General features: G+C 33.1%; 1 protein-coding gene across 1 annotated transcript in view; it reads right to left on the bottom strand.

Moving 5' to 3' along the window:
* MALRD1 (MAM and LDL receptor class A domain containing 1) overlaps positions 1-16654 on the bottom strand; it is a 544472-nt gene that overhangs the window by 351941 nt on the left and 175877 nt on the right. Inside the window, exons 22-23 of the mRNA XM_074324842.2 lie at positions 4235-4391; positions 5-115 (exon numbers count right to left, since the gene is read on the bottom strand). Coding sequence (XP_074180943.2) covers positions 5-115; positions 4235-4391 — 268 coding nt within the window. The remainder of the gene's footprint in view (positions 1-4; positions 116-4234; positions 4392-16654) is intronic.

Below are 16654 nucleotides of genomic sequence, written 5' to 3'. Positions count from 1 at the left end.
AAACCTGTATATGTGAATGAATGCCTAAAAACACTTCTATTTTTTTCCACTGTGCACCTTGCTGTCCACTTTGAGCCCACAATTTAGAAGTAACATTGCCTTTCTTGCTGAGTACCTGCAGAGATAAATCAAGTAAGAAGTGCTGAAATATTTTGTCTTGACAAATTTTAAACATACGGGATTTTCCCAGAATTTTCCCAATTTTTTTTTAAATTTTAATATCAACATGAAGTCCCTGAGAGAAAAGCTGAGGCATTTTTTTATTAGATGTCTTTGTTTTCTATACAGCACTCTGTCCCCAGGGTATTTCACAAGCTTTGTGTAATAAAAGTGAGCATGAAGATCTGTCAGTCAAGTCTGAAAGTATCTGGGCACCATTTAATTAAGAACTCTAACTACATTAGCATTTCTGAAAGCTGACAGCAGTGACGACTGGAATTTTATATATGAAATAACATCCATGTAGTCCCATGAAAAGCATGGATTACATACTAAAACACTCTTGAGAATGACCTTCCTCATCCTCTTGGGTTCAGTGGTGGCAGTCATGTTACAGTGGGAGCCCATTCGATGTGAACAGCCCACGTGGGTGACATGAGCAGGCACCCCTCATGCTGTGCCAGTAAGATTTCCCTACCCACAGCCTTAAAACTACAGATCCTCATCAGTACTGTATCCTCATTCTAAGGGAAAGTTCAGATTAGTCTCAGCAGACAAACGATCATGGCTCTTCTTTTAGAATGATACAAAATGAGCCATCAAGAGAGCAACGGGAGAGAATCAGGAAAAGCAGAACAACTTCACATTTTAAACTAAACTGACTTAGAAGGTTTATTTAATTGTTTCACAATAATGCATTTTAAAAATACAATGTGTACAACCAAAGAATTATTAAGGTGAAGGGTTCATGATGGTTTTGACTTTTGAAAGTAAAGGTAACTTTCAATAGTTTCATTCTCTATTTTTTAAATTAAATTCAAATGGCTTCTTTTATAGTAGTAGAGTTTCTAGTCTTGAGTTTCTAAGTAATATATGGCTAGCAAAAATATCACCAAATTCTTGGTCTATAAAATCCAAGTTAAATCAGCATGTTATCAAAGTAAATAAAATACAATTTCTTAAAAAATATGAACCATTTTTGACAGGTACCTAAAAAATACATATGGGAAGTAGATCTTTGTATGAATGTCACTCTCTATATAGATCACTATGGAAAAATATGTTCATGCAACATGATAATGCAATGTTCAGTGTTATTTTATTTACCCATGCTCAAAAGTAAGGATGACTATTTTAATTATTAATATTTGATAATTAATTACTTATAAAATTTTAATATTGTTTTATAATTTTTCATCTAATACAAAATCTTATCTAAAAAATGAAAGTATATTTCAGATAATTAATCTCAACTATAAAATATTCTAGATAAATAATTCTCATTTTTCTGATGAAAATCCTGCAGTAAGTTGTATTGATTGTTTTGCTTAAAAATATTTTTTAAAAGTCAATGTAAGAGGGTAAACAGGGTCAAATATATGGGGATGGAAGGCAAACTGACTCTGGGTGGTGAACATACAATGTGAGATATAGATGATGTATGATGATGTATTACAGAACTGTACACCAGTTCTATGTAATTTTACTAACAATTGTCACCCCAATAAACTTTAGTTGAAAAAAAAAGTCAATGTAAAACAAAGGATAAATTATAACTTCAATCCATAAGACTGTTTGAATGCTTTTAGATTACTAAACATAAACATATAAATATATACAAACAAGTTTACTTTTAAATTATTTTGGGTAAGGAGTCTCATCTACAATAAAGAAAATTCTTCTCAAACTGATCTACAAATTTAACATGTTTCCATTAAAAAAACAGCATTTTTGAAATAATATGCTTATATGAAAATTTGAAAAAAAATATTTGAGATATGTTTATATGAAAATTTAACATGACCAGGAGATAATTGTATAAAAAAAGATGTGGTACAATGGAATATTACTCAGCCATAAAAAATATGAAATACTGCCATTTGCGACAACATGGATAGATCTAGAGACTATTACGCTAAGTGAAGTAAGTCAGACAGAAAAAGTCAAGAACATGATTTCACTCACATGTGGAATGTAAATCTGAAACCAACAAATGAACAAGACTAATAGACCAGCAAAAACTCTAGACACAGGCAACAATTTAGTGGTTACCATAGGGTAAGGAGGGAGAGAAGATAGAAGAGGGTAAAGGGGGTCAAATATATGGTGATGGAAGTAGAACTGACTGCTGGTAAACACACAATGCTAATACATAGCTAATGTGTTATAGAATTGTACACTTGAAACCAATTTAATTTTACCAACCAAAGTGACCCCAATAAATTTAATTTAAAAATTTATTTAAAAGACAGTAATCAAATGGGAGGGAAAAAAGCACCTAATATTAAAATTATAATCAAGCTACTGGAAAATAAGTAGTTAAGCAGCTGGCCTACATTGTATTTCTCTCTATATACTGGGGAAAAAACAAAGCAGGTAACCCAAGTGTAATCTCCTTGCAAATATGCTGAACATAGACTTCTTTGTAAATAAATTAATGGTATTTGATTAGACAAGAGTCCTTATCTATGTGGAAGCTTTTAGGGAGATATCCCTGGTCTAATACTGCTCATGGTAAGAATTCTGAAATTTTGGGATTTATTTTACAGACATGACTTCCTAGAAAATGTTATATAAGCTTTGAAACTGAGTATAAATGGAGATGCTTTACAACTGAGGTGGCTTTTTCTATGTAAATGAGTTATCTTTACATAATGCTTACAAACCTTATATATTATATAAGGTATTTCCAATATGGGAAGACAGGATCTAAGGATGTACATTCATATTCTAGGACCTCTCTCTGTTTTGTCTGTATAACTTGGTCTTCTAAAACAAACAAACAACAAAAAAACCAGGACCCCATGGAGAAATAATTAACGCCAAGAATGGAACAGAATAAAAATAAGATGAGTCTAAAACATTTTTTGGCTAGAAAAGAATGGAAATTCTCAAAGACTAATGGGCTTATCAAAGAAACATAGAAATCAGCTTAAAGGGTCTCCTCTGACCATATGTGGAACAACAAAACCAAAAAATAATAAAAATGAGAGATGATAAATTGAATATAATAGGAACCAATGAATCCACACTGATATAGATCAATAATAAATGGATAAAATGGATCAATAAATGGAGAGAAAATTTGGGGGTATTTTTACAATAGAAAAACAACCTACAAATGTGGACAGAATTATGGAGTTAGAAAATCACAAGTAGGTAATCATCATAGTAAAATTAACTCCAGCAAAAAAATACTACAGGATGCAAAAACTAGTGGGTAAAATTGAGTTGATATCAGGATTTTACATACTTTCAAAATGTTTCTTCCCCAAAATTTATTGATAACAAAGGGAACAAAAGTATTGAGACCAATTAACATCATGTCAATGGGATGCAATATTGGTGATATTACAGAAAAAAATAAAAGCTTGACATTGAACAAATCCAAATTGAGAGACAGTCTATAAAACAGTTGAATTACAATCTTTTAAAATATCAATATCATAGAAGCCAAGGGAAGATTAAGGAATCGTTCTAGTTTGAAAGACACTAGGAAGAAATAACAACTGGGTGGTATATGTGATTTTGTATTGAACTGAATTTTCCGTGTAAAAGATGCTACTGGGATAATGGGCAAAAAATAGGATCTCTGAGTGCAGGGTATGTTGAAGTTGTCTGTGAGATTCTCTGACATTTTTGTGAGTTCAAAACAATGTATTTATTTATTTATTTTTACAAAAAAAGCAATTTGAAAAAGATTACTGGAGAATGTAGCACCACTAGCATCAAAAAACAGCAGTAAGAATGCACATTCAATGTCACCAACGTGTGTATAGTCATTTGATTATGCTACTCTCAGAACATTGATACTGAAACCTACATGAAATATTTCAAGTATAAAACCATATAACACAGAGCTGTAACCTCAGAATAAAGACAATAATCATAAAAAAATCCTTCTAGCCACTCAGGTCCAATTCTGCAAAAGATTTTTTCTAATCTTGGTATTTTGAAACTAGTGAAGTGTTGATAATTGTCCATTTTATTAGCAAACTATGTTTTAATAACACTGAATTATACATTATGAATTTTTATAGAGCACATTCAGAAAACGCAATGTTCTAAGCAGTACCTGTAGGGCACCAACTGTGGCCCCGTTCATATGAGTCCAGAACACTAGGGTACATTTTGGTCCCGTCCGTGAAATAACAGGAGTGAAGATGTCAGCAATGTCACCAAATTTTCCATTTGAGCTATCAGCATATAAGTACCAGCCATCTGTGGTATTTCTGGGGAAAGTATGATGTATTCATAAGATAAAAAAGAAAATCATCAAAACAGAACATCAAAATATAAGATAGTTTTGTCATTGGTCATATTTTATCAGTCTATTATTTTTCCTGAAAGTATAACAGTGTTCTGTAACATAATGACTCATCACCTTCAGCAGAAATAATTCTTCTATTTTGATTCTGAATCTATGTATCAATTGGTACAATGTGTACATATTATGATAAAGGCTGAAGTTACCGGGCGTAGTCTGTAATGACTTGGTTGATGTTAATTTTACAATGATACTGCCGATACCCTGATTACCTTTGTAGAGTTTATTTTCATGTGGGTGGTATGAGACCCTGAAGTACTGAACAGCTTTAGAAGAGGCATAAAAAGAAGAAAAATATGTAAATCATTAAAGCATAAAAAACAGAAAGGAAACAGGTCTGGGATTCTACTCATAGTAGGTCTAAAAGGCTTTCAGTTTCAAATTTATTCTTTGTCTATTAATTTAGGTCAGTGTTACATAAACATATTTTAATAAGCTGGTAGATAATTTTTAATGTGCATCTGTTCTTTCCTAGTTGCAAATAGAAGAGGAAAAATAATGATAGACACAATTAAATATCAAGTAATCTTGCCATACAAGACAGAGTTTATGGGGCCCACTTTAATTATCAATTCAAAAAAGAGAAAATAGAAGATTAAAGACATGCTAGGTAACACACAGCTTGTTGAATTGTTAAATCAGTAAGTGATTCCTCACAATTTGGGCATTTTGGTACTCTTTGTTTGATTAATTAGATTTCTTACCACTTTTTTACCTAAATGCCATGCTCGATTATACAGAGTTTAAACTTGCTACTTATTAAAATCGTTTTTATTTTGAAAGTTTTATAATTTTTCAGCAAAGAAATATGAATCACTAATAGCACATAGATGGAGAGAAAGACTTTTTTTTTAATTAATGTTTATTGGGGTGACAATTGTTAGCAAGGTTACATAGATTTCAGGTCAATCAGCACATATTTATCCGTCAATCCTCGTGTTGCCTGTTCAAGGTGCTGGGAATATGACTGTGAGCAAAAGACACACAGGATTTGGCCTCTGGTCTCACCATTTACTGGGTGGGCAACTTTAAGCAGGTGATTTTATCTCTCTGAACATATCAGTTTCAGTAGAAGTAGAATATCTAACACAGTACCAGACGTATCTTACATATTTAACAAAGAGAAGTTGTGATTTGTGGTTGTTTATGTCATTAATTGCTGCTAATGGGATAAAGACTTTAGTGTCCTGCAAACAAAAATGATCTTAATTCATACCCTCTGTTAAGAGGAGGGATTACTATATTAATTTGTCTGAATTGTGTCTCAGTGAGTAAGCACTTCCAGCTTTGTTTCTTGTGTTTAATACCCTGGATCCCAAAGATACAGAACATAGATGAGTATACGAATGATTCGGTGATTTTTAGATTCACTGAGATCCAGCACAATTGGAATAGATTTTTCCCAGAAATTGACAAACTAATTTTAAGCTTTATATAGAAATCTCAATGGTTAAGAATAGCCAATTTTGTTGTAAAGGAGAATCCAGTTGGAGAATCTAGTCTGTCAGACATCAAGATTCATTATAAAGGTGGAATAATCAAGACAGAGTGGTACTGGAGTCTAGACAGACAAATGGGCCAGAGAAACGGATGAAATAGTCCTGAAACAAATCCATATATATTTGTACATGTGACTTATGAAAAGTTTGGCTCTTCAGAGCAATGAAGGAAAGGACAATCTTTTCATTGTGGACTGAATAAATTAGGTAACCCCGTGGGGAAATGAGAAAAATTCACCTCTATTTCACAGCATTCAAAACTAATAAATTCCAGGTAGATTGTATAGGAATGTAGAAGGTGAAACAATGAAGCTTGTCTAAGATAATATAACAATATCTTTATAATGTGGAATGAGAAAGATTTTTTTTAAACAAAATATAAAAATCACTAACCAGAAGGGGAAATATTGAAAAATGGGACTGTATTCAAATTAAAGATTTCTGTTTACCAAAGATACCAGTGTGATGATCAAAAGGCCTACCAGCGAATGGCAGAAAACATGTGTACCACACATAAGGAATGTAACACTTACTGTCTACTACATACCATGCACTATGCCACACGTTTAATAGTGTGTGTGTGTGTGTGTGTGTGTGTGTGTGAGACAGTTGTTATGCATACATATTATGTAACTGCATATATACAAGCAAAAATTGGATGAAATATCCCCAAATATTAGTATCTGTATTTAGAGGCCATGTATGTTTTATTTTCTATACAGTGCATGGTTCATACATTAAATAAATAAGTAAATATATAAATAAATAATGATTTTATAATTAGTAGTGCACATGTGGAAATAAAAAGATAAATGGAGTGAGAGAACGGTGGATTTCTGATAAAATTATACATGAAAAGTTGATAATGTGTCCTAGGCTATGGAAAAAAAAACAACAACAATAAGACAGAACAAAGCTAATAGATCTGAAGACCATGGAGGAATTAAGGGGCTAAAAGTCACAATTCTGGCAATGATACAAGCATCTATTTGATGGTTAAACCAGAGGTCCCTGTATTAGTTTCCCAGAAATTACACAATGAAAAAAAAAAAAAAAAAAGCAATTTTTAACTTTCCTAATCCATTATAATTCAGAAAAATTTAGTTGCAAGGATAAATATAAATTATTGAAACAATTCTTTACAGTTAGATATTCCTGAAATATCCCCTCACCTGCAAGGAAAAGCAAAACGAGAAACATGGCAGGAGATCAATCTGAAAACTTCAAAAAAGAAAAGTGAATTTGTGTGTTTATATCGCACTATGAATACAGTGACCAGTGTAGCAGTATATTTTATATGCTTTAGCTCGGGGCACATGATGTGTGTACGATTCCTAATGGAAAAATGAAGAATTACACAAACACTTGCCTGTGTCTGGGAGGAGATTATTCAAGCATGTACCTGCAAAGGAAATCAACGCCCCTCCTGGAATGAGTGCAGCAGTAATGATCACACTTAACTGTGCTGTCACTCATAAAATATCAGCATCTCTCTGCCAGCCTTCAAATTGTCTTTTCTCATACAGGGCAGGAAGGAGGATGTTTTATAGAAATCTACTTTTTCTAATAAAACGTATCCTAAGCCCCATAGTAGTGAATGAAGGTTTAAAGAAAGCAGTGTTACACACCTAAGTGTTGAAAAAGTAAAGATCCCAGATGATGATGCGAAAGTCATTAAAAAATGTCATTATAATAAGAGATCTGATTTATAGTCCATGCTATTTTAAAGAAAGTCTCCTCGCTCTCATAGGATGACCAGTTTCTAAAGCCTTACCATTACACATATTAAGCAATTAAATATTTCCCTTTTTCTTTCCCCTTATTTGAAAACCTCCTGGGTATTTACCCTAATTAAATTAGTAAGAAAAATATACCCTTGCATGAACAAATTAAAATATTTTGAGTTAGGTCAATTAACCTTTGATCCTGTAAATATGAGGGACAAATTCTCCAGGCTTATTCTTTAGGTTGCGATACATCTCTTGATTCATTATGATAATGTAGGCTGTTTTAACATACCTGATGGGATATGAGCTAGTAAACATTGTCATGAACTTTATTAGTTTCATGGGGAACAGAAATACAAAGTGTTCAGTAGTACAGTTCTAATGGTTTCCATAATGTTACCCAAGTATCTATGTGAACCGTTCTTATTGTGTGTAGTGGCTCCCCATATCGCCCATCAACTCCACTGTGTATGGCAAACAAAATTCTTAACCCACCAACTGCTGGAGTAGGCTTCTACAACAAGCCAGAACAACCAGAATTTTTCTGTGGAATTTATAGAATATAAATTAAGGGAAAGGGAATGTTCCTTCTTAAGTGGCAAATCTCTTTATAAGCTGATTCCCCAAGGTTTGAAACCAGCTCTATTTGAATCCAAAACTCCACCCATACCCTCTATACCATACTGTAGTATTGCAGGAGACCAAAAAAAAAAAAATTATTTGACCTTATTGATCCTTTCTAAAATATACATCTGATTTTCCCATCCTGCTTAGAAATCTTTAATACATCTTTACTGACTCAAAGTGAGATTCTTGAACTAAAATGTACGTTTTTGGACTGACAGTAAATAAGAGGCTTCAGTAAAATATATATCAATCACCATACACACTGTCCAGGTCAGCTGATAATGTTTTTTTTTTTCATAGCAAGAATTACTTGATAAAGGAAACAATGACTTAGTTTGCATTCTAGCGCCAGCTCTTCCTCTCATCATGCATTTGTAACTAACAATCCACAGACTGGCATTTCATACTGCACGGGTGTATAACGGGGGTCAGAGGATGTGTTCTATGAAGGCCATATAGTAAATATTGTAGGCTTTGTGGGCCACGCAGTCTCTGTTACAACTGCTCAACTCCGTCTTTGTATCATGAAAGCCTCCATGGACTGCTTAAATGAATGGTTATAGGCATGTTGCAATACAGCTATATTTACGAAAGCAAGAATCAGACCAGAATTGGCCCCTGGGCCATAGTTTGCTCACCACTGTTCTATGGATAAAGCCTGGACTCATCAGGATCTGAAGAACGACTTTCTATACAAATAGTTGGCTTCAGCCGTCATCTATTACTTAACTTAGAGACCCAGATTTATATCCATTATAGTTGTTCATGCAATTACTTAAATATATCATGTACTCTCTTTTCTCTGTCTCCCTTATACTGGTCTTTCTTCTGGGCACCATTATAACCTCTGCTATTAGTCTTTTCTCTTTACTAGTCGGATTTATCCTCCACAACATATCTCAAATACACTTTCATCCAAGCCTTCTTAGATTCTTAGACTCAAAATTCTTTGATTCAAAGTTACTTCCTCACCTAAGAATTCCATAGCATTTTATACATAACTTTAAAAATGCATTTTCCATGGTAGATTATAATTCACTGAATATGACGCTATGTACTCCACTAGATTATAAACACATCAAGATACATATTTTAACTAATTTATTATAGTGTCTAGAACATCTAGTAATTGGCTTAAACTCAATTGGTACTCAATAAATGTTTCCTGAATCTGTTGCTAAATAAAAGCAGTAAAGAATTCTAGGTTTTCTACGCCAAAATTCTCCTTTGCAAATGCAAGGCACCTCAATTTTGAAAAGGGACGTACAATTTTAGTACAGTGCTTTTGGATTTCTCTTTCCGAGTCTCATGAAATAAAAATGGAGCCATGAACATTTTCTGAAATTTTATACAACCACCTGGGGGTTGTACCAGTTCAAAATTCAATAACAAAGGTATGAAAGCCAGCTATTTTAATTAGGAATCCCCCCAGTTCCTGTTTCAATACTGTATGACATTCACTGGAGAACAACTCTTGTTGAGGCAAGTAGAAACACATTAAAAAAAATAACAACTGATAAATGTAAAAGTCTAAGAAATTACACCATGTAGCTGTATCTATGTGTCTTCTAATTCCAAAATAGGATTTTAAAAGGCTCACTAAAGTAAGCATATTCTTTGTAAAATAGATTTTAGGCCAAAGAAACACTAGCTTCTGAGATAAATAAAGTAAAATATCTGAGGTTTTTAGATCAGTCTTTACATTAGCAAGCCTTTAAATTACTTCACAGATGAGATGACTAAAATTAAATAATTTGTCAGTGGTATTTCCCTTGGTGAGTACTGAAGCCAGGATGATATTTACCAGATCCATCTCCCTATGTTTTATATTCAAAACTAGTTGTTCTCTAAGTATGGTGCCTGAACCAGCAGCATGACCTGGGAATTTGTTTAAAATGCAAATTCTTCAGCTCTACTGCATAAAACCCTGGGAAAGACTAAGAAATCTGCTTACAAAATTCTCCAGCTTATTCTGGTGCATGCTAAATTTTGAGACTCACTGCCCAAAACATTTACAGTTACAGTTAAAACAGTATTTACAATTCCAAGTTGCTAAATCAAAATGCTAATCCAAAAGAAATACCTAGAAAAACAGATATTCAAGCTTGATTTTTCTTTTCAAAATGAACACTCCAGGGAAAATAAATAACTATAAGATTTAAAAAAAACAAAAAAAAACTTTTGACACTTGTTTTTAAAACAAATCATTTTCTACTACACACTTTGTAAAAAATAGGTCCTATGTTTTAGTAAAAAAAAAAAAAAAAGAAAAAAAGCTAGTTGGGAAGGCTATGGGTTGAAATTCTTAGTCAAATATATTTGAAAACACAATGCACATCTCCAGGGATACAATTTACACACACACACACACACACACAGAATTTGATGTAAGCACTTCTTCAGGAGTTGTGCATCCAACTGTCCATTACACTCTTTTTTTTTTTTTTAAACTCATACATCCCTAACATATTTGGAAAACAAACAAACAAACAAACAAAAAACTGTCTGACACATTGTAAGCACTCAATAAATATTTGTCAACTAAGTTAAAAAAAATTACTAATGACCTGTTTTTGAGTCTCACTAGATAAGTAATACCTTCTAATAAAAAGTTTTTGACCTAGCTTCCAAAACAAATGAGAAAACTTTAAATTTTTGAGAATTTTAAAATAATTTTAAAAATTAAAAAATATTTTAAATTATAAATGACTCAAATTAATGCAAGAATTTAGTCACATATTATGAATGAAAATTAGTTTTGTTTCAGACAAAACACACTAAAACAAAAAACGTTATTGGGTATAAAGGGTATTACAAAATGATAAAGAGGACAATCATCCAAGAACAATCCTTAACGTATAACAATCCTTAATGTATGTGAGCCTAACAACAGTGTCAAAGTATGTGAGGCCAAGTATGTGATGGCAAAGAGAAATAAATGAATTCACTCTCATAGTCAGAGACTTCAACACCCCTCTGTCAGAAAGACATATACAGCAGGCAAAGATCAGTAGGGTCATAGTTGAACTCAACAACATCACTAATCAACTGCATATGATGGATATCTATAGACTACTTTGTCCAACAGCAGCAGGATACACCTTCCTCTGAAACTTACATAAAACACTCACAGCTAAGAAGGACTGTTAACCAAAATATAGAAAGAATTCTTAAAATTCAACAATAAGAAATCAAATAACCTGATTAAGAAATAGTCCAAAGTTTTGAACAGACACCTCACCAAAGAATATATACAGATGGCAACTAAGCGACAGTTTGGTGGTTTCACACAAAACGAAACATACTATTACCATATGATTCAGAAATTACATTCCTTGGTATTCACCTAAAGGAGTCAAAAACTTATATCCACACAAAAGCCTGCACATGGATATGTATAGAAATTGTCATCATAATTGGCAAAACTTGGAAGCAACCAGATGTTCTTCAGTAGGTGAGTGATTAAATAAACCTTGGTAATTTCAACAATGGAATATTATTCAGTTCTACAAATAAATGAGCTATCAATCCATGGAAAGACATGGGGGGGAGCTTAAATGCATATGACTAAGTGAAAGAAGCCAATTTGGAAAGGTTACATAGTGTATGATTCCAACTATATGACATTTTGGAAAAGGCAAAACTATGGAGACTGTAAAAGAACCGTACTTGCCAGGGTGGGGTGGGGAGGAGATGAATAGGCCAAGCACAGAGGATTTTTAGGGCAGTGAAAATACTCTGTATGATGCCATGATGTTGGATACATGTCATTATACATTTGTCCAAACACACAGAATCTATCACACCTAGAGTGAACCATAACGTAAAATGCAAACCTTGGTTGTTTGGATATGTCATTGTAGGTTATCAATTGTAACAAATATACCAGAATTAATTCGAGAGGATGAATCGGATACATAAGGAAAGAATCTATACACACAGAGGCCAATACGCATTATAAATAGAAATGAGGTAAAAGACATAAAAATGCTTAACAAATTTCAATCTGTTATGCAAATGATATAGTCATTACTTTATTGATTTCAATGTGAGGCAAAAATAAGTTAAAAGAAAATTCTTAGTATCTCCTGAAATAATATGAGCCAGTCACATTTGTAGTAATATATTTATTTATTAAGACTAACCTGATTTGTTAACACGTTGCGTATGGCGAGGTTTAAATCCCTCATACCCCACTGTTCCGGCAGGTTTTTAAAAGAAACTACTTTAAAATGCACTCTTCTCTTTAAAGCGTAAATGCTTCTATGTCATTTATTATTTTTCTATAAATAATAGATTCTACAAATAAATTATTCTATAAATGATTCTATAAATAATTATTCTACAAATAATTCAATAAAATATGCAAAGTAAAAAGAGTCAACAGTAAAAATGAGAATTCTCGTTATCCGTCCTTAACGCATGGCTCAGAAAAAACAAAGATTCTCGTGATCCGTACACAACGTGTTAAAAACTCAGTCTTTCCAACTGTTCTCAAAGGCTATTTATTCTTTTACATGAAATCTCACTGAAATTGTGGAAGTTCCATTTAACGCAACTGCCAAATTGGATTCTGCTCATTAGACTATAGATTTGTGATCTTCTCCAATTTTATGAAATGAACTTATAAAATTATGTAATTGTAAAATTCATAGTGAGTATAAATTAATATAAGATACAGCCAAAATTTACTTTAGTAAGTATGTAAATGAAATCCTGGTATGTAAATGAAAGGATTAAAATGGTTGCATACTCCCTTCCCCCAGAGATAACGATTATTAATATTACATAAAATACCTATGTGAAGTCAACATTTAAAAAATTAAGTGGAAAAAGAGCAAAGCAGATAAAATAAGAGGAACGCATAAACACCCACATATACACACAAACCTGCAATTCAAAGTGGTAAGAACAGTGAGTTTGTGATTTTTTGGTCTGAGAAAATTGACAATTTTTCTTACCCTTCGGCTCCAGTGAAAGAAAATGGCACAACTACAGATTTCCCGGCTAAAGGTGCCAGAGATCAGAGCGCAGCTGAAAATTTAAAGGAAGAATCCTGGAAAGCATAAGAACTGCAGAAGGAATGAGAATGAAATTCAGTAGCTTAGACTGAAGGCTGAGCTACTCAAGTGCGGGAAACACACAGGGAAGCATGGTGAAAAGCAGGTAGAGACCACAGGAAAACCTATGATTGAAGAACGGAGGTATGTGAAGCCAAATCTGCAAAGTTAAGGTTTACCTTAACTGAGTACATTTTTCAACCATTAGTAACTCTATCAACTCGACTGGCAGGAGACACAAAATTTCAAGGACGTCAAGTTTTAGAAAACAGTCTGATACTGACAAAGCAGAGATACATAAAGGGAGTCCTAGAAGGGAGCAAACCACAGAGAAAATTAGCTCCATTTCTGCCCAAATTCTTGGGTGGTCACCAAATTGCACAAAAAAAGCAAGAGTGGAAAACTGAACAGAGCTTCATGTTCCTACTGCACAGGGGATAAAGTTTGTAGTTTCAACATAGGCAAATTTACTCCTTATGACAACAAGAAACAAAAATGTTCAGATGACCATGACAGAACCTAGTCACTAAAACCTATTATCAACAACACCCAGTTTTCAATCAAAAACTACTAGCCACGCAGAAAGAGTGTAGTATGGACACTATGGAGTAAAAAACTAACAGCCAATAGAAATTCACTCCAAGTGGGTCAAAATGTTGGATGTATCAGATAGAGTTGTTATAGCACTTATCATAGATATACTCAAAGACTTAAAGGAAAACTGTTTGACAAATTGAAGAACCTTATGGTAATGAAGTATGTATAGATGGATAATCTCAAGTGAAATGCAAACTCTAAAATAAATAACCAAATCAAAATTCAGAGCAAAAAAATACAACAATTAATATTCAAAATAAAATGCTACACAGGCTCCAAAACAAATTGCATATCGCCAAAAGGAATCTGTGCACATGAAAATAAACCCGTAGAAATTATCAACTCGAAAAACAGAAAGTTAAAAGATTGACAAAAACTAACACCACCTCAGAGACCTGTAACACAATATGAAACAATCCAATATTGATACTGTTGGAATCCCAGAAAAAGAGAAGAGAAGGGGGAAATATTTGAAAAAATAATTGTATATCAGAGAAACTTTACATACAAAGACAAATGTAGACTAAATATAAATAGCTGGAAAGAAATATTGGAAAAAATAAACATGAGAAAACTAATGTAATTATATTAATATCAGATGTAATAGATTTCAAGACTGAAGGTGTTACTAAAAACAAAGGGATTCTTTATAATTATAAAAATTTGAATATATCAGGAACATATATGAAATGTAAGTGTATGCATTAATATAGAATTTTAAAATACACAAAATCAAAACTGATAGAAGGAAGAGAAAACTGCACAATCATTATTTCAGACATTAACAAACTTTCTCATTAATCGCTATAACAAGTACATATTAAAGTCAGTAAAATATAAAATCTGAGTTAAATAACATCATCTTAATTTAGATTTATAGAACATTATATGCAAATTCATAATACGCATTATTCTGAGCGGCACATGATACATTTACCAAGATATGCTGGGTCATAAAAAAGTCTGAATAGATTTCAAAAGACCAAAATTTTACAAAATGTTGTCTTAGAACACTTTAAGTAAGAAATTAACAAAAAGTAAAATTTGCAGGAAAATAAACTAGAAATGTGGAAATTAAATAACTCAGTAGTACTTAAAAAGAAGTTTGTGTCATTAAATGCTTTCACGAAAAAGAAGGTGACATCAGCACAGTGGTGACAGGAAATTCTAGCCCTGCATCCCTCATGGAGACCCAAAAACCAACCAAAAACTGACAAAATGTAAACTTACTAGCACTCTGAAAAATATTCAAAGGTCTACAGCAACCAAACAATGCCCAATCAAGAAAAAGCCACATTCCAAATATTAGAAACTTGTGTGGCATTTTTGTTCATGCTTGCCCACATTCCAACCTGTTTGGAGCCTACCTGAAAGACTGTTCTCTGTTTCACCTGACTCAGATGTCAGGTGTAACTTGAATTGGAGGCAGTGAGAAGCAACAGGGCACTGTCTAGGGGAGCTATAAAGAGATTAGGACCTGCAGATGCCTGGGACAAAAGATCACAGGTGGAGACATGCGATAGATCACCTAAGAGCCCAAGGAGCAGCTGGGGGAGGATCTTTAAAAAATTAAGACGTTGAAAAAGCATCCATGTATATTGTACAATCAAAAAACAACACACAGGCCCAGGCTAGATGCATGCTCAGAAAAAACTGAAAAAGCCTTAAGCTTTCTCCTTGGGCTGATCCCAAGACTCCTAATATGCCCAACTAACTAGCAACGGACTTTCCTGACACAAAGCCATTCAGCAAAGACAAAGAAAGGGGGCTGTTTGTTCAAATGCCTAATTAAAAAATAAGAATCACAAGGCATACAAAAATACAGGAAAAGGATTATAAGAGAATATGCCAACAAACTGAATAGCCTAGATGAAATAGGCAACCTACCAAGATTGAATCATGATGAAATGGGAAATTTGAACAGACACAACTAGTAAGGCTATGAATCAGTAATCAGAAACCTCTCTACAAAGAAAAGCTCAGGACACGTTTCACTGCTTAATTTACCAAATATTTTTTAAAAAAGAACTAATACCAATCCTCAAACTCTTTTAAAAAATAAAAGAGAGAACACTTCCTAAATGAATCTATAAGGCCAGTATTATCCTGATAACAAAGCGAGACAAAGACACAAAGATACAAAAAAAAAAAAAAAAATTGCAGAACAACATCCCTGCTGAATAAAGGCACAAAAATCCTCATCAAAATACTAGTAAATGCAATGCAGCAGCAAAAACAAAACAAACAAAAATAATTATATACCATGACCAAGTGGGAGAATGATTTAACATACAAAAATCAACCACGCTAACAGAATGAAGGAAAATGGCCACATAATCATCTCAACAGATGCAGAAAAAGCATTTGATAAAATTCAGCATGTTTTCATGATACAAGTCCTCAACAAACTAAGAGTAGAAGGACACTACCCAACAAAATAAAGGCCATATGTGAAAGGCCCACAGTTAACATCATACTCAGTGATGAAAGAGTGAAAGCTTTTCCTCTAAGATGAGAAACAAGACAACCAGCAAGGATGATCCCCTTCACCACTGCTGCTTAACACTCGTGAAGTTACCAACCGGAGGAATTGGGCAAAAAAAAAAAAAAAAAAAAATAGAATTAGGCAAGAAAAAGAAATAAAAGGTATCCACGTTG

This window comes from Rhinolophus sinicus, chromosome 1 (genome assembly GCF_057876585.1).
Source record: "Rhinolophus sinicus isolate RSI-liver-muscle chromosome 1, RSI-T2T, whole genome shotgun sequence".
Lineage (NCBI taxonomy): Eukaryota > Metazoa > Chordata > Mammalia > Chiroptera > Rhinolophidae > Rhinolophus > Rhinolophus sinicus.
This window is presented reverse-complemented; position numbering and strand designations above follow the sequence as displayed.